We start from the raw sequence: 27,311 nt of genomic DNA on the forward strand, positions 1-27,311 counted from the left end.
ATCTGGGAAATGGACAGTCAACAACTTGGATTGAAATACTGATGTTTTTAAGACTACTTGGCTCCATTATTATGTGTTTTGGGTGCTACAGTCTGACATCTCATTTTAGGACTCTTTGATGGCAGAATGCCTGGTCTCTTTTAGGAAACCCCTTGCAGGGTTTACAATTGTGGGAAAGCAGTTTCTTAAAGTAAGTTTGAAGACTTTTGTTTAACCACTGATTCAACTTCCCTGGAACTGTCCAGAGCTTTTGTTTACTTACTTTTCCCATTTGAGGTTCTCCAATAAGAGCTCGAAATTCAGTGTTGTTATGTGCATAACTGCGCAGATGTGCACAGATGTGATCCAACTGCATTCTCCAATACCCTGCATATGAAGAAAAAGGTGAGGAATCGTTTGGGCACCTTAGACTCACCCAATAATGTTACTGAATGTAAGTAACAGCAAAGAAGGTTATAAAAATATAGAAACAAAAATGTCTAGACTATATTACAACAAGAGCTAAATAGTGAAAATATTGGCCTAATGCAGAAAATACTGGGCATACTCAGTAGGTAGGATCTGTTAGGAGATGGCTAACATTTCCAACTTTATAACACAATTAAAGAACTCAGCAGGTCAAGCAGCATCTGCTGTGGAAAATGGATGGTTGACATTTTGGGTTGAGACCATGCATCAGAATTGTTCAATTTGACCATTTCCAGCATTTACTTTTTTAAAACTGATATTTACATTACAGTTTTTTTCACAAATATTTCACCAGAATATTAATGAACAAAATTTGACACTGAGCCACTTGAATATTCTAACAGGTAATTGAAATGTTGGTTAATGAGGCAAGGTTTAAAAAACACTTTAAGGACAAGGCTCTTTATTAGCATCAGGGCCAAGAAGGGAAATTGGAGGATAGCACAGGGTTGAAACAGCAGGGGTTGGGGCTCAGACATTTGAGCCCAGGGGTAAGAGGAAGCCAGAGGAAGCTCAAAGCTCAGGTTAGATGCTTTTGGGATAAAATTGTTTGTGGTGACAATGAAGTCCATTAGCTCCTCACGCACGATGGAGTTCAACATGGAGGGGAGATGTGCTTGTGAAGACTTGGTGGATAAGAGAAATTGGGCCTAATCTTTCCACTGTAAGAGTTTTAACAGAAGACAGCAGAAATGGTACTGCTTTTATTGAATTAACCACTCTGATAATCGATAGCAGAAACCACCAGAAACATCAGCAACTCATGGAAGCAGAGATGGAGCTTCCTGGGGTTACCAGGAAGATGGGAGTGCTGATGAGAGTGTAACTGGCAGACTAGTATCCTTGAGAACACGACCTGACGGATGCAGTAAGATGAGGCACACACGGGTGAGAATACAACAGGGCAATGGGGGTTAGATCAGGTCCACACTGCTATCAAAGTAAATTTATTATTAAAATACTGATACCATATACAACCTTGAGATTCATTTTCTTGCAGGCAGCCACAAAACCAAGAAACACAAAAGAATTCACGAAAAATCTCACACAACAAAGACCATCAAACATTCACTGTGTAACAAAAGAACAAGTCGTGCAAACATCAGAAACAGTAAAAAAAACACACAGAACGTGGACTGCAGAGTTCTCGAAGGTGAGTCCACAGCCACGAAACCAGTTCAATGCTGAGGTAAGCACAGTCGGTCCGGGAGCCTGTGGTCTGCAGGCCACAATTTCAGAGTCAGTTCAACACTGACTTGACAGGCTCAGGTGGGAATCCTGGCTGACATGCAGTAGTGAGCTGAACACCGGTTCAAAACCTGCCCTTGGCCTCAATGCCTTAATCTTTTTAATCTGGCTCAGAACTTATATCGACTAAACATTGGTTTGGTTGTCTGGCCTGAAGTCCACTCCAACAATGGCCGCCATGGCCATACTTGCATTCTTGAGAGTCCAGTTCACAGAATCCTTCAGGATACCACAAAAACACAGTTCTAAAGCACAACTCCCAAAGGAAAATTACAGGCTGCGGATTGCAAGGGTTGTCGATGGAGCAACTTACACAACGTACAGGCTTATAGGGAAGCTTCATCAAGGTAAATATAGTTTCCCACCTGCCAGCTAAGTTTACCTTGCAATTATCATGCCAATGGAGTTATTGATGAATGATGGACTGTAGTCATAGATTAACATAGCAAGTCACTGGGTATATTTAAAGTGGAGGTTTACAGATACTTAATTAGTAAAGGTATCAGAGGTTATGGGAAAAGGCAGGAAAATAGGGTTGAGAGGGAAAATAAATCAGGCATGATTAAATGGCAGTCAATGAGATGAATGGATTAATTCTGTCCTATGTCTTACAGTCTTACATACAGAATAAGGTAGATGAACTTGCAGCACACACACACACAGAGTTGCAGATCGGCAGGTATGATGTTGTAGACATCACTGAACCATGGCCGAAAAATCATAGCTGGAAGCTTACTGTCCAAGGATTCACATTGTATTGATAGGGCAGGCAGGAAGGCAGAGTGGGCAGTGTTGCTCTGCTGGTGAAAAATCATACCAAATCATTAAAAAGTGGTGTCATAGGGTCAGAAGGTGTTGAATCATTGTGGATAGAGCTAAGGAACTGCTAGGGTAAAAAGATCCTGATGGGAGTTGTATTCAGACCCCCAAATAGTACTACAGATGTGGCCTACAAATTACAATGGGAGATAGAAAATGCATGCCAAAAGGCCAATGTCGCAATAGTAATAGGGGATTTCAATATGTAGGTAGATCGGGAAAATCAGGTTGATGCTGGATTTCTAGAGTGCCTACAAGGTGGCTTTTTAGAGCAGCTCACGGTTGAAAACACTAGAGATCAGTTATTCTGGATTGGGTGTTGTGCAATGAACCAGAATTGATTAGAGAGCTTAAGGTAAAAGAACCATTAGGGGCCAGTGATTGTAACATGGTTGAATTTACTCTGAAATTTGAGAAAGAGAAGCTAAAGTCAGATGTATCAGTATTACAATAGAGTGAAGGGAATTACAGAGACATAAGAGAGGAGTTGATCAGAATTGATTGGAAAAGAACACTGGCAGGGATGATGGCAGGGCAGCAATGGCTGGAATTTCTGGAAGTAATTCGGAAGGCAGAGGATACAGGCAGTCCCTGGTTACGTACGAGTTCTGTTCGTGAGTCCGTCTTTAAGTCAGATTTGTACATAAGTTGGAACAAATTCATCCGGTATTATTTAACATCAGTTAGTCAAACGTTTGTCTTAGTATATAGCATATATTTTACCTTTCTATGCATATAAAACACTTAAGAAATGTATGTATTCCAATAATTAAACCACTGCGTTGCTTAGTAATAATTGTAGTTTTCATTGGGGCAGGGCCTTTCACATGCTCCATTATTCTCACTTTATCCGTTATCCTTTAAAATTGTTCCGATCGTTGACCGACTGTAGCCTAACGATTTTCCAATGACCAATGGCATTTCACTTCTTTCCAAACACTTTATTATTTCCACTTTATTTTCAATTGCGATCGCTTCCTGTCAACGGAACAGAAACACTGCGGGGTGGCGGGTCCCGACCTCTGCCGGCTCCCGAGGTCCGCTGGGTCCTAAGGACCACTGCACTAGACAGATTAAATGGGACAAGTGGAGGCTGTGCTGTGTTTGGGTATTTGATCCTCCACAATACTCTGCGTGGGAACTTAAACTGGAGGTGGCAGTTTTTTTTACGAGGTCAAGTTGCGAGCTCGACATTAACCCGGCATGGATGGTATGGGAGTCACTGGATCGACATCAACCCGGCACGGGAGCGTCTGTCACTGGATCGAACTTGGGAACCTCCGTTCTCCAGCCCGGTGCTGATCTCACTACGCCATCAGCCGACTGGAATGGGGGGGGGGGGGGGGGGCGGGTTCAGGGTGAATCTTACTTAGAAAATTTTAAGCCAAATACAAAGTTAAACACTCAACACAGTGTCAATGGCAAGGACTTAAAATGGCGGATGGTGTCACAATCTGACTTAAAATAGCGGATGGCATTTTCCTTCCTCGGTTCGTAAGTACGAGCTGTCCGTAAGTCGGACGTTCGTAACTTGGGGACTATCTGTATATATATCCCAAAGAGGAAGAAGTATTCTAAAGAAAAGATGACACTACCATGGCTAACAAGAGAAGTCAAAGCCAACATAAAAGACAAGGAGAGGGCATAATATAGAGCAAAGATTAGTGGAAAGTTAGAGGATTGGGAAGCTTTTAAAACAATAGAAGGCAAATAAAAAAAGTCATTAAGAAGGTAAGGATGGAATACGATAGTAAGCTAGCCAATAATATTAATGAGATACCAAAGGTTTCTTCAGATACATGAAGCGTAAAAGAGACATGAGAGTGGATATTGGACTGCTAGAAAATGATGCTGGAGAGGCAGTAATGGGGGAAAGTGAAATGGCGGATGAACTGTCTAAGTATTTTACAGCAGTATGGTGGAAGCTTCAGATGTTAGGGGTCATGAAGTGTGTAGAGAGAAGGTTCTTGAGAAACTGAAAGGTTTAAGATAGGTAAGTCATCTAGTCCAGAATGTGCACTCCTCAGAGTACTGAAAGAAGTATCTGAAGAGACTGTGGATGCATTAGTAATAATCTTTCAAGAATCACTAGATTCTGGAATGGTTCCGGAGATTGGAAAGTTGCATATGCCACTCCACTATTCAAGAAGGGAGAGAGGCAGAAGAAAGGAAATTATAGGCCAGTTAGTCTGATCTCAGCAGCTGGAAAGATGTTGGAATCGATTATTAAGAATGCGGTGTCAGAGTTCTTGCAGGCATGTGATAAAATAGGCTGTACGTCAACAATGGTTTCTTCAAGGAAAAATCTTGCCGGACAAATCTTTTAGAATTCTTTGGAGAAATAACAAGCAGCATAGACAAAGGAAAATCGGTTGATGTGTACTTGGATTTTCAGAAGGCCTTTCACAAGGTGCCACACGAGGCTGCTATGAACCCGTGGTATTACAGGAAAGATACTAGCATGGATAAAGCAGTGGCTGATTGGCAGGAGGCAAAGAGTGGGAATAAAGGGAACCTTTTCTGGTTGATTGCTGGTGAAAAGTGGTGTTCCACAGGAGTCTGTGTTGGGACCGCTTCTTTTTACATTGTATGTCAATTATTTGGAGGATGGAATTGATGACTTTGTTGCAAAGTTTGCAGCCGATATGAAGATAACTGGAGGGACAGGTGGTTTTGAGGAAGTAGCTAGGCTACAGAAGGACTTAGACAGATTAGGAGAAAGGGTGAAGAAATGGCAGATGGTATACAATGTCGGGAAGTGTATGGTCATGCACTTTGGTAGAAGAATTGAAAAGTTTGACTGTTTTCTAAATGGAGAGAAAATACAAAAAACAGAGGTGCAAAAAGTCTTGGGAGTCCTTGTGCAGGATTCCCTGAAGATTAATTTGCAGATTGAGTCTGTGGTGAGGAAGGCAAATGCAACGTTAACATTCATTTCAAGAGGACTAGAATATAAAAGCAAGGATGTAATGTTGAAACTTTATAAAGCACTGGTGAGGCCTCACTTGGAGTATTGTGAGTAGGTTTGGAGCTCTTATCTTAGAAAGGATGGGCTGAAACTGGAGAGGATTCAAAGGAGGTTCATGAAAATGATTCCAGGATTGAATAGCTTGTCATATGAAGAGTGTTTGATGGCTCTGAGTCTATATTCACTGGAATTCATAGGAATGAGGAGTGACCTCATTGAAACCTATCGAACGGTGAAAGGCCTTGATAGAGTGGATGTGGAGGGGATGTTTTCAATGGTGGGACAGTCTAAGACCAGAGGACACAGCCTCAGAATAGAAGGGTGTCCTTTTAGAACGGAGATAAGGAGGTATTTCTTTAGCCAGAGAGTGGTGAATCTGTGGAATTCTTTGCCACAGGCCGCTGTGGAGGCTAAGTCTTTATGCATATTTAAGGCAGAGGTTGATGGATATTTGGTCAGGGCATGAAGGGATACAGGGAGAAGGCAGGAGATTGGGGATGAGAGGAAAACTTGACCAGCCATGGCAGAGAAGACCTGAGGGTCCAAATGGCCTAATACTGCTTCTATGTCTTATGGTCTTATGGAGGGGAGGCTGGTTTCCATGATGTGCTGAACTATTCCCACAGCTTTATGCAGTTTCTTGCAGCCATAAGCAGGATAGTGAACAAACCAGGCCACTATGCATTCAGCTAGGATGCTTACTATGATGCATCAATAATTATCAAGGGTCAAAGGGAACATGCCAAATTTCTTTAGTCAACCTGAGGAAATAGGAATGCTGGTAAGCATTCTTGGATGTGCTTTGACCAGGACAGGTTATTGGTCCTTGGAACTTGAGACTCAACCTCAACATTGTTGCTGTGAACAGAATGTGCACTGCACCCCCTTCCAGAGGTCAACAGTCATTTCTTTTGTTTTAATGACTCTGAGGGAAAAGTTGCTGTCAGGACGCCACATCACTGGCCTCTCCATCTCCTTCCTGTACTCATCATTATTTGAGATGTGGCCACTACCATGGATTATTTGCAAACTTGTGGATGGAGTTAGAACAGAAGCTGGTCACACAGTCATGGTTATACAGGAAGAAGAGTAGGCAAGGTCTTTCAATTAACAACATATTTATTAGAGCTGGATGATGGTGTTTGCTATTATTTGCACAATGGGCTGTACTTGCTTTTGTGGTTAGTTACTCACATTTGCATGGTAAATATGTATCTACACTTAGCAGGAGACAGAACAAGTCCTGACTATGAAAATCCACACCTGTATGTTTAATTGCATGTCAAATCTACTACAGAAAATGAACTGAATTGGATTGACTGTATTTCACATACATGCGGAGTAAAAATCTTTACATTACATCTCTGTCTAAATGTGCAACGTGCAATCATGGTAATTTATAATAACTTGTAATAATTAGAACAGTCACTGTAACATAGAAATACACTCAAATCTGCGTGAGTTAATCAGTCTGATGGCCTGGTGGAAGAAGCTGTCCTGGAGCCTGTTGGTCCTGGCTTTTATGCCATTTCCCAGATAGTAGCAGCTGGAATAGATCGTGGTTGGGGTGATTTGGGTCCCCAATGATCTTTCAGGCCCTTTTTACACACCTGTCCTTGTAAATGTCCTGAATCATGAGGAGTTCATAACTACAGATACACTGGACTGCCCACACCACTCTCTGCAGGATCCTGCGATCAAGGGAGGTACATTTCCCATACCAGGCAGTGATGCAGCCAGTCAGGATGCTCTCAATTGTGCCCTTGTAGGAAGTTCTTAGGATTTGGGGCTTATACCAAACTTCCTCAACCACCTGAGGTGAAAGAGGCGCTGTTGTGCCTTTTCCACCACACAGCTGGTGTGTACAGACCACATGAGGTCTTCAGTGATGTGGATGCCGAGGAACTTAAAGCTGTTTACCCTCTCGACCCCAGATCCATTGATGTCAGTAGGGGTTAGCCTGTCTCCATTCTTCCTGTAATCCACAACCAGCTCCTTTGCTTTTGCGACATTGAGGGAGAGGTTGTTTTCTTGACACCACTGTGTCAGAGTGATGACTTCTTCCCTATAGGCCACCTCGTTACTGTTTAAGATTAGGCTAATCAATGTAGTGTCATCGGCAAATTTAATGAGCAGATTAGAACTGTGGCTGGCGACACAGTCATGGGTGTAAATGAGGGAATTTAGTACAGAGCCCTGATGGTCTCCTGTGTTGAGAGTGAGAGCAGTGGAGGTGAGGGAGCCCAATCTTACCACCTGCCGGTGAACTGACAGGAAGTCCAGAATCCAGCTGAACAAGACAGTGTCAAGCACAAGGTCTCTGAGCTTCCTGTCGAGTCTGGATGGAATTATGGTGTTGAATGCTGAACTGTAGACCAAGAACAGCATTCATATAAGCATCCTTCTTCTCCAGGTGTGTAAGGATAGGATGTAGAGTAGTGGTTATTGCGTCATCTGTTGATCGGTTGGTGTGTTGGTAGGCGATTTGTAAGGGGTCCATTTTGGGTGGTAGCAAGCTGCAGATGTAGTCCTTGACCAGCCTTTCAAAGCATCTGCTTATTATTGAGGTGAGCATGACAGGATGCCAGTTGTTCAGGCATTTTACCTTGGTCTTTTTTGGTTCAGGGACAACGGTGGATAATTTGAAGCAGGAGGGCACTCTACACTGGGAGAGGGAGAGATTAAAAATGTCGGTAAACACACCCGCCAGCTGTGCTACGCACATTCTGAGTACTCAAATCCTGAATGTCATTCAAAAACATTCAAATACTATTAAAAAAGTTAATATTAAGAACACTCAAAATAATTAGAAATAAGATATAGGAAAGGATTGAGCCAGCTACACTGTTTATTAAGATGACAGCTGATCTATCTTTAACTTTCCTATCCCAGCCTTTAATTCCCTTCTATCTAAGCCCTGAATATGTTCAAGGATTTAGTCCCTCTGTTTTATGGGCAAGGACCTCCATTTTATACATGAAGAAGTAACTAAACTTGTAGCTGTCTGTAATCTTTTCTCTTAAATAGTTTTTTCTCCAAAATGATGAACTTCACATTTTCCTACATTTGCTAATTCTTGGTCTACTTACTTAACCCATCAATCTCTCTAAACTGAATGCGTCCTTTCCTGTTACAGTGGTGCAGGCTGAGTACTGAAGATCTGGGCTAACCAACCGGCTGCAGTGTTTATTGGCAACTTCAACCTCTCATTCAGCAGTCTGCTTCACGTAGACTTCAATAATACTGGTGCCCAAGATCGTGGTAACCTGCTTCAATTACTGTAGTCTGGTGGCATTTACATCCACTGTGATGAAGTGCTTCGACAGGTTGGTTATGAAGCATATCATGGGGGGGGCGGTAGTGAGATGTGTGAAAGGGTAAAGGGCTGGAGAAGAAGGAAACTGGTAGGAGAGGAGAGTGGACCCTGGGAGAAAGGGAAGGAGGATGAGCTATCACTGCCCCATCATCCTCCCCTCCCCCATGAGCAGGTCTCAACTATCACCCGCCAGTTTGAGCTCCTTTTTCCCTCCAACCTGGCCTTATTCTAACCTCTCCCCCTTCCTCCCCAGTCCTGTTGAAGGGACTCGGCTGAAACATCAACCATTTATTAATTTCCATAGATACTGCCTGACCTGCTGAGTTCCTCCAGTGTTTTGTGTGTGTTGCTCTGAAATAATACTCATCCTTGCTGGAAGCAGTGGTTCTTCAACTGAAACGGACTTGATATTCCCACTCTGGGCACAAGCTGGAACAGGTTTTGCCAGCAGATTCGCACTAGCAGCTGGATTTCAATTCAATCCATTTAATTGTTATTTCACCATATACGAGTGCTCATGCATACGGCCAAATGAGACAACATTACGACAGGGTCAAGTTGCAAAGACACATTACCAGCAGTCACACACAGGAAGCACACACAAGATCACAATCATGTAATGGGTCCCGAAGCCCAGCTCCCCCACGATGCCACGGCTAGATGCATACAATTCAACAAACACACATAAAATGCCATTTGGCCCATCGAGTCTGTTCCACCATTCAGTCATGGGCTGATCCAATTCTTCCATTCATCCCCACCCCCATCCCCTGCCTTCTCCCCATACCCTCTGGGGCTTCCTCTGGGTGCTTGGCTTTCCTCCCATGTCCCAAGGATCTGCAGGCTAGTAGATTCATTGGCCACTGTTTTAAAAAAAAAGATTGTATTCTTCTATTTTAGAAATTAATAAAAATATTGAAAAGGAAAGAAAAAAAAGTTTGCTTCCAGTGGATGGATCAGTGGTACAATGAGGTAGGTAGATAAAGAGAAAGGATTAATGTACGGTGGTTTATGGGCCGCATAGAAACAGTGGGATGAATGGCCTTTGTCTGTGCTCTATGGCTCTATGACTCATAGAAACATAGAAAACTGACAGTACAATACAGGCACTACAGCCCACAAAGTTGTGCCAAACATGTCCTTACCTTAGAAATCACCGAGGGTTACCCACAGTCCTCTATTTTTCTTGTGCCCCATGTACCTCCCCAGGAGTCTCTTAAAAGACCCTATCATATCCACCTCCACCACCATCAATGGCAGCCCATTCCACGCACTCACCACTCTCTGAGTAAAAAACTTACCCTGACATCTCCTCTATACCTACTTCCAAGCACCTTAAAACTGTGCCCTCTTGTGCTAGCGATTTCAGCCCTGGAAAAAAGCCTCTGACTATATATACTGTTGATGGGGATGACCTACCAGGAATGAGGTCCTGCCTCTGGCACAGAGGTTGAACCCTCAACTAGGAAGGGGAGGAGGGAAGAGAAGAGAGCGATAGTTTTAGGGGATTCTATAGTCAGGGGGGCAGATAGGAGATTTTGTGGGGCAGATCGGGAGTTTCGGATGGTATGTTGCCTCCCTGGTGCCAGGGTCCGGGACATCTCAGATCGGGTGCAGGCTATTCTTGAGAACGAGGGCATGAACCCAGATGTAGTGGTCCATGTAGGGACCAACGATGTAGGTAAGGTGAGTGAGGGGGTCCTGCTTAGAGAGTTCAGGGAGTTAGGAGTGAAGCTGAAAGGCAGGACCTCCAGGGTGACAATCTCAGGATTGCTACCTGTGCCACATGCGAGTGAGGTGAAGAATAGAATGATTATGCACATTAATACGAGGTTGAGAGCATGGTGCAGGAAGGAAGGGTTCAGGTTTTTGGATAATTGGTCTTTGTTCCAGGAACGTTGGGATCTGTTTCGAAGGGACAGTCTACATCTGAACTGGAGGGGTACTAACATTCTTGCAGGAATGTTTGCCAGTGCTGCTCGGGGGGGGGGGGTTTAAACTAGATGTGCAGGGGGCAGGGATCCAGAATATGAGAGAAGATGATATGATGAAGGATAAGGGACAGGTGGGGAATACACATTTCCCAAATATTAATTGTGTAAAGGAGAAAGGTGAGACAGAACATGTGTTGGAAAAGTTACATGTACAGAGGGTTGGTCAGAAGGATCATGGTGTTAAATGTGTAGAAGGTTTGGGTGATCTTGAGAAGGTCATCAAAATTCAAAGTGCAATTAGCCCGATGGAAGTTCAAGGAGCTGGGTTAGGTACAATAGACAGTGTTTTAAGCAAAGAGAGGAGGAATGGGCTAAGAATTCTATACTTGAATGCGCGTAGTGTCAGAAATAAGACAGATGAGCTTGAAGCTCAGATGAAAATGGGGAACTACGATACTGTTGGGATAATGGAGACATGGCTGCAAGGGGATCAGGCCTGGGAATTGAGAGTACCAGGGTATACGTGCTATCATAGAGACAGAAATATGGGAAGTGGGGTGGGGTGGCCCTGTTGGTGAGGAATGAGATTCAGTCCTTAGCAAGGGGTGATTTAGGAACGGGGGAAGTAGAGTCTGTGTGGATTGAGCTGAGGAACAGTAAGGGTAAAAAGACCCTAATGGGTGTTGTGTACAGGCCCCCAAACAGTAGCGTGGATATTGGGTACAAATTGATTAGGGAGTTAACATTGGCATGTGCTAAAGGTAATGCAGTCGTTATGGGAGATTTCAACATGCAGGTGAACTGGGAGAATCAGGTAGGTGCTGGACCCCAGGATAGGGAGTTTGTGGAGTGTCTAAGGGATGTATTTTTGGAACAGCTTGTGCTTGAGCCAACCAGGAACGAGGCTATTTCGGACTTGGTGATGTGTAATGAACAGGAATTGATAAGTGATCTTGAAGTAAAGGAGCCATTAGGAAGTAGTGATCTTAACATGATAAGTTTTTATCTACAATTTGAGAGGGAAAAGGGCAGATCAGAGGTGTCAGTGTTGCAATTAAATAAAGGAGACTACAGAGCCATGAGGGAAGAGCTAGCCAAAGTTAAATGGGCGGATGCTCTGGCAGGAAAGACAGTGGATCAGCAGTGGCAGATATTCTTGGGGATAATACAAAAGATGCAAAAGCAGTTCATTCCAATGAGAAGGAAGGATTCAAAGAGGGGGAAGGGGCCACAGTGGTTGACAAAGGAAGTCAGAGATTGTATAGCATTAAAGAAAAAGAAGTATGACAGGGCTAAGATGAATGGGAATACAGATGATTGGGAAAGTTTTAAGAACAGCAGATCTTAACTAAAAAAGCAATACGGAGAGAAAAAATCAGGTATGAGCTCAGTCTAGCCAGGAATATAAAAGGGGATAGCAAAAGCCTTTTTTAGCTATGTGAAGAGAAAGAAGATAGTTAAGAACAATGTTGGCCCCTTGAAGAATGAATTGGGAGAAATTGTTATGGGAAACAGGGAAATGGCAACAGAATTTAATGCGTACTTTAGATCTGTCTTCACCAGGGAGGACACAAGCAATCTCCCAGATGTATGGATGGGCCAGGGTCATAAGATATCAGAGGAATTGAACCAGATTGACATTTGGAAAGAAACTGTGACGAGTAGACTGATAGGACTGAAGGCTAATAAATCCCCGGGTCCAGATGGTCTGCATCCGAGGGTTCTAAAAGAGGTGGCTCAGGAAATTGCGGATGCATTGGTAATCATTTTCCAATGTTCCTTAGGTTCAGGATCAGTTCCTGAAGATTGGAGAGTGGCTAATGTAATCCCACTTTTCAAGAAGGGAGGGAAGGAGAAAACGGAGAACTATCGCCCTGTTAGCCTAACGTCAGTCGTGGGGAAGATGCTTGAGTCCATTATTAAGGATGAAATAGTGGCATATCTTGATGGCAGTAATAGGATTAGGCCGAGCCAGCATGGATTTACCAAGGGCAAATCATACTTGACTAATCTGTTGGAGTTTTTTGAGGGTGTGACAAGGATGTTAGACGAGGGTAAGCCAGTGGATGTAGTGTACCTAGATTTTCAGAAGGCATTCGATAAGATGCCACATAGGAGATTGGTGAGTAAAATCAGAGCTCATGGCATTAGGAGCAGGGTTTCAACATGGATAGAAAACTGGTTGGCCGATAGAAAGCAAAGGGTAGCAGTGAATGGGTGTTTCTCGGACTGGCTGGAGGTGACTAGTGGGGTAAAACAGGGCTCTGTATTGGGACCACAGCTCTTTATGAATTATGTCAACGATTTAGATGAGGGCATTGAAAACTATATCAGCAAGTTTGCTGACGATACTAAACTGGGTGGCAGTGTGACATGCGAAGAGGACGTTAGGAGAATACAGGGAGACTTGGATAGGCTGGGTGAGTGGGCAGATACTTGGCAGATGTCATTCAATGTGAATAAATGTGAAGTTATCCACTTTGGAAGCAGGAACAAGAGGGCAGAGTATTGTCTGAACAGTGTAGAATTAGGTAAGGGAGAAATGCAAAGAGACCTAGGAGTCCTAGTTCACCAGTCAATGAAGGTGAATGAGCAAGTGCAACAGGCAGTGAAGAGGGCAAATGGAATGTTGGCCTTTATTACAAGGGGAATTGAGTACAAGAGCAAGGATGTCCTTTTGCATTTGTACAGGGCCCTGGTGAGACCACACCTGGAATATTGTGTACAGTTTTGGTCTCCAGGTTTAAGGAAGGACATTCTGGCAATTGAGGAAGTGCAGCGTAGATTCACTAGGTTGATTCCTGGCATGGCAGGGCTGTCTTACGCAGAGAGATTGGTGAGATTGGGCTTGTACACGCTGGAATTGAGGAGATTGAGAGGGGATCTGATTGAAACGTTTAAGATAATTAAAGGATTTGATAGGGTTGAGGCAGGAAATATGTTCCAGATGTTGGGAGAGTCCAGTACCAGAGGGCATGGATTGAGAATAAGAGGTCAGTTATTTAAAACAGAGTTGAGGAAAAACTTCTTCTCCCAGAGAGTTGTGGAGGTGTGGAATGCACTGCCTCGGAAGACGGTGGAGGCCAATTCTCTGGATGCTTTCAAGAAGGAGCTAGATAGATATCTGATGGATAGGGGAATCAAGGGATATGGGGACAAGGCAGGGACTGGGTATTGATGGTGAATGATCAGCCATGATCTCAGAATGGCGGTGCAGACTCGAGGGGCCGAATGGTCTACTTCTGCACCTATTGTCTATTGTCTATCCACATGATTAACGCCTCTCATCATCTTATACACCTCGATCAGGTCACCTCTCATTCTCCGTCGCTCCAAGGAAAAAAGGCCGAGTTCATTCAACCTGTTCTTATAAGGCATGCTCCCCAATCCAGGCAAAGTCCTTGTAAATCTCCTCTGCACCCTTTCCACATCCTTCCTATAGTGAGGTGACCAGAATTGATCACAATACTCCAAGTGGAGTCTGACCAGGGTTCTATATGGCTGCAACATTACCTCTCGCACGAAAGGCATGACCTGCTTTTGACAAAGCCATGCTGACTATTCCTAATCAGATTATGCCTCTCCAAATGTTCATAAATCCTGCCTCTCAGGATCATCTCCATCAACTTACCAACCACTGAGGTAAGACTCACTAGTCTATAATTTCCTGGGCTGTCTCTACTCCCTTTCTTGAATAAAGGAACAACATCCGCAACCCTCCAATCCTCCGGAACCTTTCCCGTCCCCATTGATGATGCAAAGATCATCGCCAGAGGCTGAGCAACCTCCTCCCTCACCTCCCACAGTAGTCTGGGGTACATGTCATGCAGTCCGGGTGATTTATCCAACTTGATGCTTTCCAAAAGCTTCAGCACATCCTCTTCCTTAATATCTACATGCGCAAGCTTTTCAATCTGCTGTAAGTCATCTCCACAATCGCCAAGATCCTCTTCCGTAGTGAATACTGAAGCAAAGTATTCATGAAGTACCTCTGCTATCTCCTTCGGTTCATCACACACTTTTCCACTGTCACACTTGATTGGTCCTATTCTCTCACGTCTTATCCTCTTGCTCTTCACATACTTGTAGAATGCCTTGGGATTTTCTTTAATCCTGTCTACCAAGATCTTCTCATGGCCCCTTCTGGCTCTCCTAATTTCCTTCTTAAGATCCTTCCTGCTAGCCTTATAATCTTCTAGATCGCTATCATTTTCTGAACCTTTTGTAAGCTCTTCTTCTTGACTAGATTTATGACAGCCTTTGTACACCATGGTTCCTGTACCTTACCATCCTTTCCCTGTCTCATTGGAACGTACCGATGCAGAACCCCAAGCAAATATCCACTGAACATTTGCCACATTTCTTCCGTAAGTTCTGAGAATATCTGTTTCCAATTTATGCTTCCAAGTTCCTGCCTGATAGCTTTGTATTTCCCCTTACTCTAATTAAATGCTTTTCTAACTTGTCTGTTCCTATCTCTCTCCAATGCTATGGTAAAGGAGATAAAATTGTGATCACCATCTCCAAAATGCTCTCCCACTGAGAGAGCTGACACCTGACCAGGTTCATTTCCCAATCAAACACAGCCTCTCCTCTTATAGGCTTATCTACATATTCTGTCAAGAAACCTTCCTGAACATACCTAACAAACTCCACCTCATCTAAACCCCTTGCTCTAGAGAGCTGCCAATCAATATTTGGGAAATTAAAATCTCCCACCACAACAACCCTGTTATTATCACATCTTTCCAGAAACTGTCTCCTTATCTGCTCCTCAATGTCTCTGTTACTATTGTGTGGTCTATAAAAAACACCCAGTAGAGTTATTGACTCCTTCCTATTCCTAACTTCCACCCACAGAGACTCTGTAGACAATCCCTGCATGACTTCCTCCTTTTCTGCAGCTATCTCTGATCTCTATCTCTGATCAACAGTACCGCGCCCCCACCTCTTTTCTCTCCCTCCCTGTCCTTTCTGAAATATCTAAAGCCTGGCACTTGAAGTAACCACTCCTGCCCCTGAGCCATCCAAGTTTCTGTAATGGCCATTACATAGCTCCAAATACTGATCCACACTCTAAGCTCATCTGCTTTCCTCATAAAACACCTTGCACTAAAATAGACACATCTCAAACCATCGGTCTGAATGCATCCATTTTCTATCACCTGCCTATCCTCCCTCTCACACTGTCTACAAGCTTTCTCTATTTGTGAGCCAACCGCCTCATCCTCTGTCACTTCAGTTTGGTTCCCACCCCCCCAGCAATTCTCTTTTAAACTCTCCCAAATAACCTTTGCAAACCTCTCCGCCAGTATATCGGTTCCCTTGGGATTCAAGTGCAACCTATCCTTATTGTACAAATCACACCTGCCCTAAAAGAGGTCCCAATGATCCAGAAATCTGAATCCCTGCCCTCTGCTCCAATCCCTCAGCCACACATTTATCCTCCACCTCACTCTATTCCTATATTCACTGTCATGTGGCACAGGCAGTAATCCCAAGATTATTACTGTTGCAGTCCTGCTTCTCAACTTCTTTCCTAACTCCCTGTAGTCTGTTTTCAGGACCTCCTCCCTTTCCCTACCTATGTTGTTGGTACCAATATGTACCACAACCTCTGGCTGTTCTCCTACCCACTTGAGAATATCATGGACGCGATGAGAAATATCCCGGATCCTGGCACCTGGGAGGCAAACTACCATCCTTGTTTCTTTCCCGCATCCACAGAATCACCTGTCCGACCCCCTAACAAAAGAGCCCCATATAACTGCTGCCATCCTCTTCCTTTCCCTACCCTTCTGAGACACAGGGCCAGACTCTGTGCCAGAGGCACAGCTGCTGTTACTTCCCCAGGTAGGCTATTCCCCCAACAGTACTCAAACAGGAGTACTTTTGTTAAAGTTCTGGGGTACTTTAACAAAAGAACCAGCCACTGGGGTAGTCTCTAGTATCTGTCTCCTGCCCTGCCCTCTCCTGACTGTTACCCAACTTATCTGTCTCCCAAGGCCCTGGTGTAACTACCTGCCTACCTCAATCAAGGAAATATTTAACTGAATAAGAAACTGACCAGAGAACACCAGTGAAACTATGCAGAATAACCTTTCCAAAAATCACTTAAATGTACATTTATATTATACCTTTCATGGCCTTTTTATTTAAAATCAGAAAGTTCAAAATTTGAGAACATGAACCCTTTGCAGAAAAAACCATTTTGGGCTGTAAAGGTGAGACTGCGGCAGGCTACCTCTCCATAACACATAGCAGCAGAATTTTCCTGCCTTTTCCCAGTAACCTTTGACACCCTGTTTAATCAAGAACTTATCAATCTCCACTTTAAATACACCCAATGACATGATAATGAATTCCACAGATTCTGGCTAGAGAAATTTTTCTCATGATACATCAAGGAGTTCTTTAAAGTAGTAAAGGAGTCCACTTTGTTCTGAGGCTGTCAGATGAAGACTAGCTCAATAAAGATTTTACTGTTGTAAATATGGAAATGAATAGAACAAGAAACGTGAAGTGTAATCCAAGCAGCACAAATTGAGTGTAATCATAAGGAGGAAATTCTACCTCTAGGTACTTACAAGTTCAAACAACGAATAAGCCGAGTTAGCAATACTTAAGAATACATTACGCTGTTTCCTGATTAAACAAATGTTCTGGTTAGATATTTATTGTTTTTAATATTTCATATTTAATTAAATGGTCACTGAACATTGCTCTAATGAAATTAAACCAGACAACAGAATAAGAAAGACTTTCATTTATGTGGTACCTTGGGACATGCTAAAATCAACCAATGGAGAAATAAGTGGTGATCAATCTTAGACCAGAATTAATCCAGCTGGCACATTGAGTATGCTCTGTCATTCCCTCATGGCTGATTTATTATCACTGTCACTATCACTATTCTCTTGTCTTCTCCCTGTAATCTCTGACACCTTGACTAATCAAGTGCCTATCAACCTCAGTCTTAAAGCACCCAGTGATCTGGCCTCCACAGCTGCCTGTGGCAATTAATTCTACAGACTTAGCACGGCCTGGCTAAAGAAATTCCTCCTCAATGTTTTCCAAATGGACATTCCTCTACCTTTCAAATTGCCCTCAGAAACTCCAGCCATTGTTGTTCTGCTCTCATCCCTGATAGTGCCACCTTCTGGTCAACTTTGGCCAGCTCCTCTCTCATGCCTCTGTAATTCCCTTAACTCTACTGTAATATTGATACATCTGACTTCATCTTCCTTTCAAACCGCAGGGTGAATTCTATCTGCCTCCCAAGATCACTTCAACTTAAGCTCACTAATCAAATCTGGTTCATTACACAACACTCAATCCAGAATTGCCTCTCCCCTAGTGGGCTCAACCACAAGCTATTCTTAAAAGCCATCTCATAGGCATTCTACTAATGCCCTCTCTCGGGAGTCTTGCATCTAAATGATTGTCCTAACCTAGCTGCATATTGTAATTCCTGATGGCTATCGTAACACTGCCCTTTTTATATACCTTTTCTAACTCACATTGTCATTTATATCCCACATCCTGGCTACTGTTTGGAGGTCTGTAAATAACTTCCATCAGGGTCCTTTTACCCTTGCAATCACCGAACTTGACTGATAAAGGTTCTATATTTTCCAATCCCATGTCATCTTTTTCTAAGGATTTGAATTCATTTTTTACCAACAGAGCCACCCCACTCCTACTGCCCTCTGCCTATCTGATTGTTCTTTCAATACAATATGTATCCTTGGATGTTAAGCTCCTAAATATGACCTTTCTTCAGTTATGACTCAGATGTCCACAATATCATATTTGCCATTCTCTAACTGTGCTACAAGATCATCTACCTTATTCCATATCCTGTGTGGCTTCAAATATAACACTTTCAAGTCCTGTATTCTTCTTTTGATTTTGTTCCCATGTTACACTTCAACTTATCCTACTGACTGAAATTTTGCCTGATCATCTGCCTGTCCTTCTTCACAGTCTCACCACACAATGCATCAATTTGTTTCCCAACTGCCCCATCCTCAGCCCCATAACTCTGGCTCCTAATTCTGTCAAATTAGTTGAAGCCCTCTCCAACAGCTCTAGCAAACTTGCCCAGTCCCCCTTGGGTTCAGATTTAACCTGTTCTTTTTGTACATGTCATCTGAGATCCCAATAATCTGGAAATCTGCAACTCTGTCCCATACACCACATCCTCAGCCACTCATTCATCTGCACCGTCACCCTATTCATGCCTGAACTAGCATGTGGTACTGGGAGTAATCCAGAGATTACTACCTTGAAGATCCTGATCTTCAGCCTCTTCCCTAACTCCCTATACTCACTGAGCAGGACCTCTTCCCCCTTTCTACCCATGTCATTGGTGCCAATGTGCACCACAACCTCCGGCTGCTTATCCACCCCCTTGAGAATTGTCTGCAACCACTCTGAGACATCCTGGACCTAAGCACCTGGGAGGCAACACACCATGCTGGTGTCCCTTTCACGCACACAGAATCTCCTGTCTGTCCCCCTGACTATCGAGTATTGCTCTGCCCAACTTTATCCTTTCCTACTGAGCCTCGGAGCCCATCACAGGCCTGTTTGCTGATGCACCCTGACAGGTCAACCTCCCCAGCAGATTGTTGCTGAGGAGAGTGACCACATGCAGATGTAGTAATTAAGGAGACCATTTTGGACCCTGCAATCCCACATTTTACAGGACGAGAATTCCACTGTCTGATCTACCATCCTGCCCACGGCTGCTATACCTTTAACTCTTCCAGCTAAAGTTCTAGCCTGCGCCTGTTCTCGCCTAAGCCTCTTATAAAGTATGAGATGTAAAGACAGATTTCACACCGCAGGAGGCTATGGTCACGATAACTAGCATATAATCTGTGATGTTCATCGGGGGATAGACATTGACATTACATCAGGGGGATCGTTCCCACCTTTTCTCATCATGATATCATGGAATCTTTATTTAAACCAGAGAGGGCAGCTATCCAAGCTCTCACCTGAAGGACCCTTGAAGTATTTGATAAGGTTACATAGCTCAGTGGAATGGAGGCACAACCTTCTGACTCAGAGACAAGCATTAACCACCGAGCCATGGCTGACAGCTACAATATGGACATCAGGACTATATGTCAGTCTGTAGTTAATGTTTCAATCTGTATGCCTTGTTGTTCTTGAGTGGATAGTTTGGATAACTTTTGAACAATTAATCTGAATTTCAGAATAGAACACAGAACATTACAGCACAGAAACAAGCCCTTCAGCCCTGGTCATCTTACTTAGGTCCTCCCTTACTCATTTGTGTTCAGTGGCATTGAAGCCGGGTCTGTGTAACCTGTTCTCATAGCTTCATTGTTTAAGCCCTACTATAAACTCTTGTGAATCTACGTAGTACCAACTTCTTCAATATTCAAAACTTCAAAGTTTTTTTTAAATTGAAGTACATATATGTCACCATACACAGTACTACCTTGAGATTTTTATTCTTATAGGTAATCACAGTAAATACATAGGCACAGAATCGAATCAATGGAAAACTGCACACAACAAGATGGACAAACAACCAGAGGAGTACATGAAAGCGAGTCCATAGGTAGTGGGAACAGTTTAGTGTCGGGGTGAGTGAAATTATCCCCTCTGATTCAAGGGCCTGGTGGTTGAGGGGTAATAACTGTTCCTGAACCTGGTAAAACAGCTAAATACAGTACTGGGGACAAACACAATAAATATCCAAGAGAATTATAGCAACATAGAGGGGAATAAAGCTTTTGTAGTCACCACGATGAATGCTGACACTTCAGGGAAGGGACTATAAATACGTTGACTGGGCAAAGATCCAGCAAATCGAGCATAATGTAGGAAAACATGATATCATCCAGTTAGCAGGAAAAATAAAATTTTATCACTTTATCTAAATGCTGAGAGATTGCAGAGGTCTGAGACATAACAGAATATGGTAACACCCACAAAGTACTGGTGGAACTCTGTAAGTCAGGTAGTATCAATAAAGAATCAACATTTTGGAACAAGAACCCTCATCAGGACTGAAATATTGACTCTATTCTTCTCCATAGATACTTCCTGATCTGCTTAATTTCTCTAACATTTTGCAAAGGTTACTCTGGATTTCCAGCATCAGCGGAATCCCTTGTGTTTATGATTTGCTGGGCATCATGGTGCATGAACAAACTCTTCTCGGGCTTCCAGCCAGCTACAGGTATCGATTTAATCCAAGGTTGTGGAATGGAGTCTTTGAATATTTTTTTTTAAAAGACTTGGATAGGTCCTTCATCAGGAAGGGAGTAGAAGCTTACTGGATTCAGGTGAGAATGTTGAGGCTACAATCAGATCAGCTGTTGTCTGTTGAATTATGGAACTGGTTTCAAAGTGCTGAGTAACCCACTCCAACTCCATATGACCATATGTAACAGAATTGATGTCAACTCCAATATATTGAAGGCCATTTTAGACATTCAAGGACTAAATAATATGCACATTTAGAAAAATAATACACTCACAAGGTTTAAACAAAAAGGGGGTGGCATCTAAAGCAACTAAGAATGTTAAACTCACGAATGTAAGGGATTCTGCAGTTGCTGGAAACCCAGAGCAATGCACACTAAATGCCGGAGGATCTCAGCAGGTCAGGCAGCATCAATGGAAGTGAATAAACAGTTGACATTTCAGGCCAAGACCCTTCTTCAGGATTGGAAAGAAAGGGGGAAAATGCCAGAAGAAAAGGTGGGAGGAGGGAAGGTGATAGGTGAAGCCAGGTGGGTAGGAAAGGTAAAGAGCTGGAGAGAAAAGAATCTGGCAGAAGAGGAGAGTAGACCATAGGATAAAGAGAGGAAGGAGGGTCACTTGGGGGAGGTGATAGGCAAATGAGGAGAAGAGCCAAGAGGACAGAGTGGGGGAATAGTAGAAGAGAGAAGTGGAAGGGAAAGTAATTATTTACTTTCATGCTGTCTGGTTGGAGGCTATCCAGACAGAATATGAGGTGTTGCTCTTTCACCCTGAGCATGGTTTCATCATAACAAAAGAGGAGGCCATGGATGGACATGTTGGAAGGGGAGTGGGGATAGGAATTAAAATAGTTGGCCACTGGGAAATCTGCTTTTGGTGGTTGGAGTGCAGGTGTTAGACAAAGCAGCCCCCTAATTTATGTTGGGTCTCACCAATGTAGAAGCCGCCGCCATCAGTCTCTCATCTATGTTAAACTGCCTGGGGTTCAATGTGTTCCCAAGTGCAAAAGAAAACAGGTATGTATAGGAAACCAAATTAAGCTTTAAGTGCACAGTGATCCCAGCTTTCTTGCACCTCTCAACTACCTGAAACGCAAGAGAGATACCAGAGCTGCACTCAAGTAACACTTTTAATGTACTTGAGAAAAGAGACTAAATGCACATTAATCACTTTTAACACAGCATCTCCCTCCCCCCCCAGTTACATCTCTCACTACCACCTCATACTTCTTCCTCCCTGTGCCCACCTTCTTGCTCTGACTTCTCAACTTTTTTCCAGTCCTGATGAAGGGTCTCAGTCTGAAACACCAACTGTTTACTCTTTTCTATAGATGATGCCTGACCTGCTGAGTTCCCCCAACATTTTGTGTGTGTTGTTTGAATTTCCAGCCTCTGCAGATCTTCTTGAGTTTAAAACACCTTTTGATAGAGTGTAGGAGGAAGTGGGTGACTAATTCTGTTTAATACAATGTTGCAAAGCATTTTGTACAAAGCATGGCAGAGTATGATTACCTCTCCAGACCACTAGAATCGCAGTAACAGTAAGAAAACAGTTGATGACTACAAAGAGCCTCACCTTTCCCAGAGTCAGCATGTACACTTGCCACAATCTTACAAGCACCAGCAGGTACTGAGAGGCAGGTAGGCAGACAGCAGCTCTACACATTTTTTGCATCTGGCTGAAGATGACTACTGGATGAGAATCTTTTTTTTTTAAAGGGAAAGCATCACAGTAAAGGAAGAAAACAGCAAAAAGTATTTCAATTCACAGCAGATGGCAAGGGATCAAATCTAAATCTCTGGAAATAATACAATCATTTGAAAGCTTAGTGACCTAGCTAGCTCAGCAGATCTAAGCAATGTACTGCTCTTCATAAGTTGCATCTTGGCGAACCTCAGATTCAAAATGACTTCTGAAACAGTATAATCAAACATCAGGCATTGTCTACAACCCAGTTTTAAATCCTACACACTTTCTCATCCAGACTTGCTACCACAGCCACAATCTTTGCTACAATCTTTTTGCACACGGCTTCCAGATCCGTTTTCAGGTCTCTCGGTTTTGGATCCACCAAGGATCCCAGGTACTCGTGTTCAATTGACTACTTCTCCCCCAGCTTCTCCTTCTGACTTCTACATGCCACCGTCTCTGCTATGCAGAGATACCTGGTGGCCCTGCCACAGCTCCAGGCCTCTCTCTCCTCTGCCTGTCATAGACCTCTCTGACATTTCACCCTCTGCTAGGATCATGCCTTCAAGTGCCAGTTCTTCACATTCCTCACTTCAAGGAAGGATCACAAGATCACCCGACCCCAGACCACAGATCGCACCACCTCTGACTCCGGTCCCGACGGCTCTGGACACCCCCCATATCGTGGTCCCTGTTGCCTCTGGGTCAGACTTCAACTTGATCAGACATGAATCCCCAGAACATGGATCTTGCCATCTCCAACCTCAGCTCCAATGGCCCTGGATGTGTCTGGACCAGTGATACAATTGTGGCCAATCTCAGCTCCAATGATACCAAGTGAATCCAGACCCTGGATTCCACAGCCGCCAATGCTGGTTCCTGACCCCAGGTGTCTTCAGACTACAATAATGTGGCCTCTAGCTGGACCTGGACCTCGACCACCAGCACCTCCCGGTTGAGACTTCCCTGCTGTATGACCCCTAGGCGTATCTCTCAGGCTTCACCGTCACTTCTTGGAGTCTGCATCTTCCTCACAACCCACCTTCCCTAAACACCCCAACCTTTTTCTCTCCTCTGGCATCATCAACTCTCTTCCCCCCCACCTGATCCCAGTTCTAATCCTTCTCTTCACTATTCCCTCTGACCTTCCCCTCTATGAGGCAGAACGTTCTGTCCTTAGCAAAGGCCTTACATTTGTCCCCCTTCACCTGCACCTCACTGAATTCTATACCCACCACAACATTGTTCTGTTGCCCGTCTCTGAGCCCATTTCTTTGGCAGGAATTCCACTCCATGCACTGATAACCCTTCTCCTCTTCTTGTCACCCTGCTCTGGTCCTCTGCCTGTTCTGGATCTTTTCATCTCGAATTACCAATGAGATATCAATTGTCTTGACTTCAGCACTCTCTCTCCTCCTCAAACCTTACCTCCTCTGAATGCACTGCCTTCCTGTCTCTCTGCACCAATCCCAACCTTGCAATCAAACCTGCAGACAAAGGGGTGCTGTTATAGTGTGCTGTTCTGACCCCTACCTTGCTGAGGTCTCGGACACCTCCTCATAGCTACCCTTTGAAGAGGACCCCACTCTGGACTATCAGAAAACTGTCTCCAACACCATCACTGACCTCATCCACTCTGGAGAACTCCCATCCACTGCCACCAAACTCACAGTTCCCTTATCCAGCACTGCTCGCTTCTACCTCCTACCCACAATCCACAAACTGGACTGTCCAGGGAGGCCTATGGTCTCTGTCTGCTCCTGCCCAGCTGAACTCACGTCCTCATACCTCAACTCCAAGTCAAGTCAAGTCACTTTTATTGACATTTCGACAATAACTGCTGGTATAGTACACAGTAAAAATGAGACAACATTTTTCAGGACCATGGTGTTACATGACATAGTACAAAAACTAGACTGAACTACGTAAAAAAAAAACAACACAGAGAAAGCTACACTAGACTACAGTCCCCCTTGTTTCAAACCCTTTCCACCTACATCCACGATACTTTTTATGCTCTCAGTCTCCTCAGTAACTTTCAATTCCCTGCCTCAGACAGTCTCATTTTCACCATGGATATCTACTCCCTATATCCACCATCAAGAAGGCCTTAAATATTGCTGTTTCTTTCTCAATAAAATGACCGACCAGTTCCCCCCTTCCGTCCAGCAAAATTGGTCCTTACCCTAAACAATTTTTCCTTCAGCTTCTCCCACTTTCTCCAGACTCGAAGGGTACCCAGCTCTGTCTGCCTATTTGTTGGCTATGTAGAGCAGTCCATGTTCCAAGCCTTTCCTGGTAATGCTTCCCAACTCTTCCTCTGCTACATTGATGACTGCATTAGTACTGCATCATGCACCCATGCTGAGCTTGTCAATTTCATCAACTTTGCCTCTAACTTCCACCTGGTCCTTAAATTCACTTGGTCCATTTTTGAATCTTCCCTCCACTTTCTCGATCTCTCTGTCTCCATTTCTGGAGATGGACTATTGACCAACATCTTTTATAAACCTACTGGTTCCCAGTTATCTTGACTATACCTCTTCCCAGCCTGTGTCCTGTAAAAATGCTATTCAGTTTTCTCAGTCACTTCCTCTCTGCCACATCTGTTCCCAGGATGAGGCTTTCTTTACTAGGACATCAGAGGTGTCCTTCTACTTCAAAGTACAGGGTTTCCCCTGCTCCACCATAGATGCTGCCCTCACCTACATCTCCCCCATCTTCCAAACATCTTCCTGCTGCCTGACCTACCACCCTATCACCCTACACATTCAACACAACATTCTCAGCAACATCCAACATCTCCAAAAGCATCCTGCCACCAAACATATCTTTATCTTCCCCCACTCCTATCTGCTTTCTGCAGAGATCAATCCTTCCCTGATTCCCTTGTCCATTTGTCCCTCCTGACACTTATCACTACAAGTGGCCAAAGTGCTACACCTGCCCAATCATCCCCTCCCTCACCTCCATGAAGCACAAACAATCTTTCCAGGTGGAACAACATTTCACCAGTGAATCTGCTGGGGTTGTCTATTGTGTCTGGTGCTCCCGATGCAGTTTCCTCTACACTGGTGAGATGCGTTGTAAATTGGGGGACCGCTTCATTGAACACTTCAGATCCATCCGCCAAAAGCAGAAATGCCCAGTGGCCAAACATTTTAATTCTGATTTCCTTTCCCATTCCAACATGTCAATCCATGACCTCCTCTTCTGCCAAGAAGAGGCCACCTTCAGGGTGGCAGAGCAACACATTATATTCCATCTAGATAGCCTCCAACCTGATGGCGTGCATAATAATTTTACCTTCTGGTAAAAAAATTCCCCCCCTTCTTCTATTCCCCACTCTAACCTCTTCTCACCTGCCTATCAACTCCTCCTGGGTCCCCTCCTCCTATGGTCCAGATTCACAGATAACGGCCTTCAGCTTCCCCAGTGGACTCTTCCCTTTCTCCCGTGGTCCTCTTCAGCTAACACTAGTTGCTCTGACATGACAGGCAAGCTCAGACCCATGCCATGCTCCTCCTGTGACATGTGGGAGCTCAAGGAGGCTGACAGTGTCCCTGAAGTCTGCGTGTGTAGGAAGTGTGTCCAGCTGCAGCTCCTGACAGATGCATGGTGGCACTGGAGCTGCGCATGAACTCACTTTGGAGCATCCAAGATGCAGAGAATGTTGTGGATAGCACATTTAGTGATTTGGTCACACCACAGTTTAAGGATCTAAGGAAAGATAGGGAGTGGGTGACCAACAGGAAGGTAGTACAGGAGTCTCCTGCAGTCATCAGTAAAACAGTCTGTTGGGGGAGATGGCTCATCAGATGAAGGCAGCAGTAGCCAGGATCATGGCACAATGGGAGGTTTTGCTGCACATGAGGGCAAGAATAAGAGTGGCAGAGCTGTTGTGGTAGGGGTTTCCATGGTAAGGGGAATAGAGAGGAGCTTCTGTGGCTGCAAACGGGACTCCCATATGGTGTGATGCCTCCCAGGTGCAAGGGTCAGAGATGTCTCGGAGAGGGTGCAGGGCATTCTGAAAGGGGAGGGTGAGCAGCCAGCTATTGTGGTGCATGTAGAAAGATATAGAAAGAAAGCGGGATGAGGTCCTACAAGCTGAATTTAGGGAGCTAGGAGATAAATTAAAGAGTAGGATCTCAAAGGTAATAATCTCAGGATTATTACCAATGCCACGTGCTAGCCAGAGTTGGAATAGCAAGATAGCTAGAAGGAATATGTGTCTTGAGTGGTGGTGCAGGAGGGAGGGTTTCAGATTCTTGGGGCATTGGAACTGCTTCTGGGGGAGGTGGGACCAGTACCATCCAGACGGTCTGCTTCTGGGCTGGGCCAGGATCAATGTTCTAGGGAGATTGTTTGCTAGTGCTGTTGGGGAGGTTTTAAACTAATATGACAGGGGGATGGGAACCCACACAGAAAAGAAGAGGGAAGTGATGCAGAGACCAAAGCTAGAGTTAGTGAAGAAAAAAGTAAGAGTAGAGAGCATAAAAATAAAAAGCAAAAAATCACATAGGTCACTAGATTCTAAAGGGACAATGAGTATAAGGACACTTTATCTAAACGCCTGTAATATTAGAAACAAGGTTAGTGAACTTGTAGCACAGATAGTACC

At 44.0% G+C, this 27,311-nt stretch overlaps 1 protein-coding gene across 2 annotated transcripts in view; it reads right to left on the reverse strand.

The window, feature by feature from the left end:
* Window positions 1-27,311, reverse strand: part of dzank1 (double zinc ribbon and ankyrin repeat domains 1) — a 144,428-nt gene that overhangs the window by 16,054 nt on the left and 101,063 nt on the right. For both annotated transcript variants that reach the window (XM_059986442.1, XM_059986441.1), the window contains one exon: window positions 263-366. In XM_059986442.1, coding sequence (XP_059842425.1) covers window positions 263-366 — 104 coding nt within the window. The remainder of the gene's footprint in view (window positions 1-262; window positions 367-27,311) is intronic.

This window comes from Hypanus sabinus, chromosome 12 (genome assembly GCF_030144855.1).
Source record: "Hypanus sabinus isolate sHypSab1 chromosome 12, sHypSab1.hap1, whole genome shotgun sequence".
In the NCBI taxonomy this organism is placed as follows: Eukaryota; Metazoa; Chordata; class Chondrichthyes; order Myliobatiformes; family Dasyatidae; genus Hypanus; species Hypanus sabinus.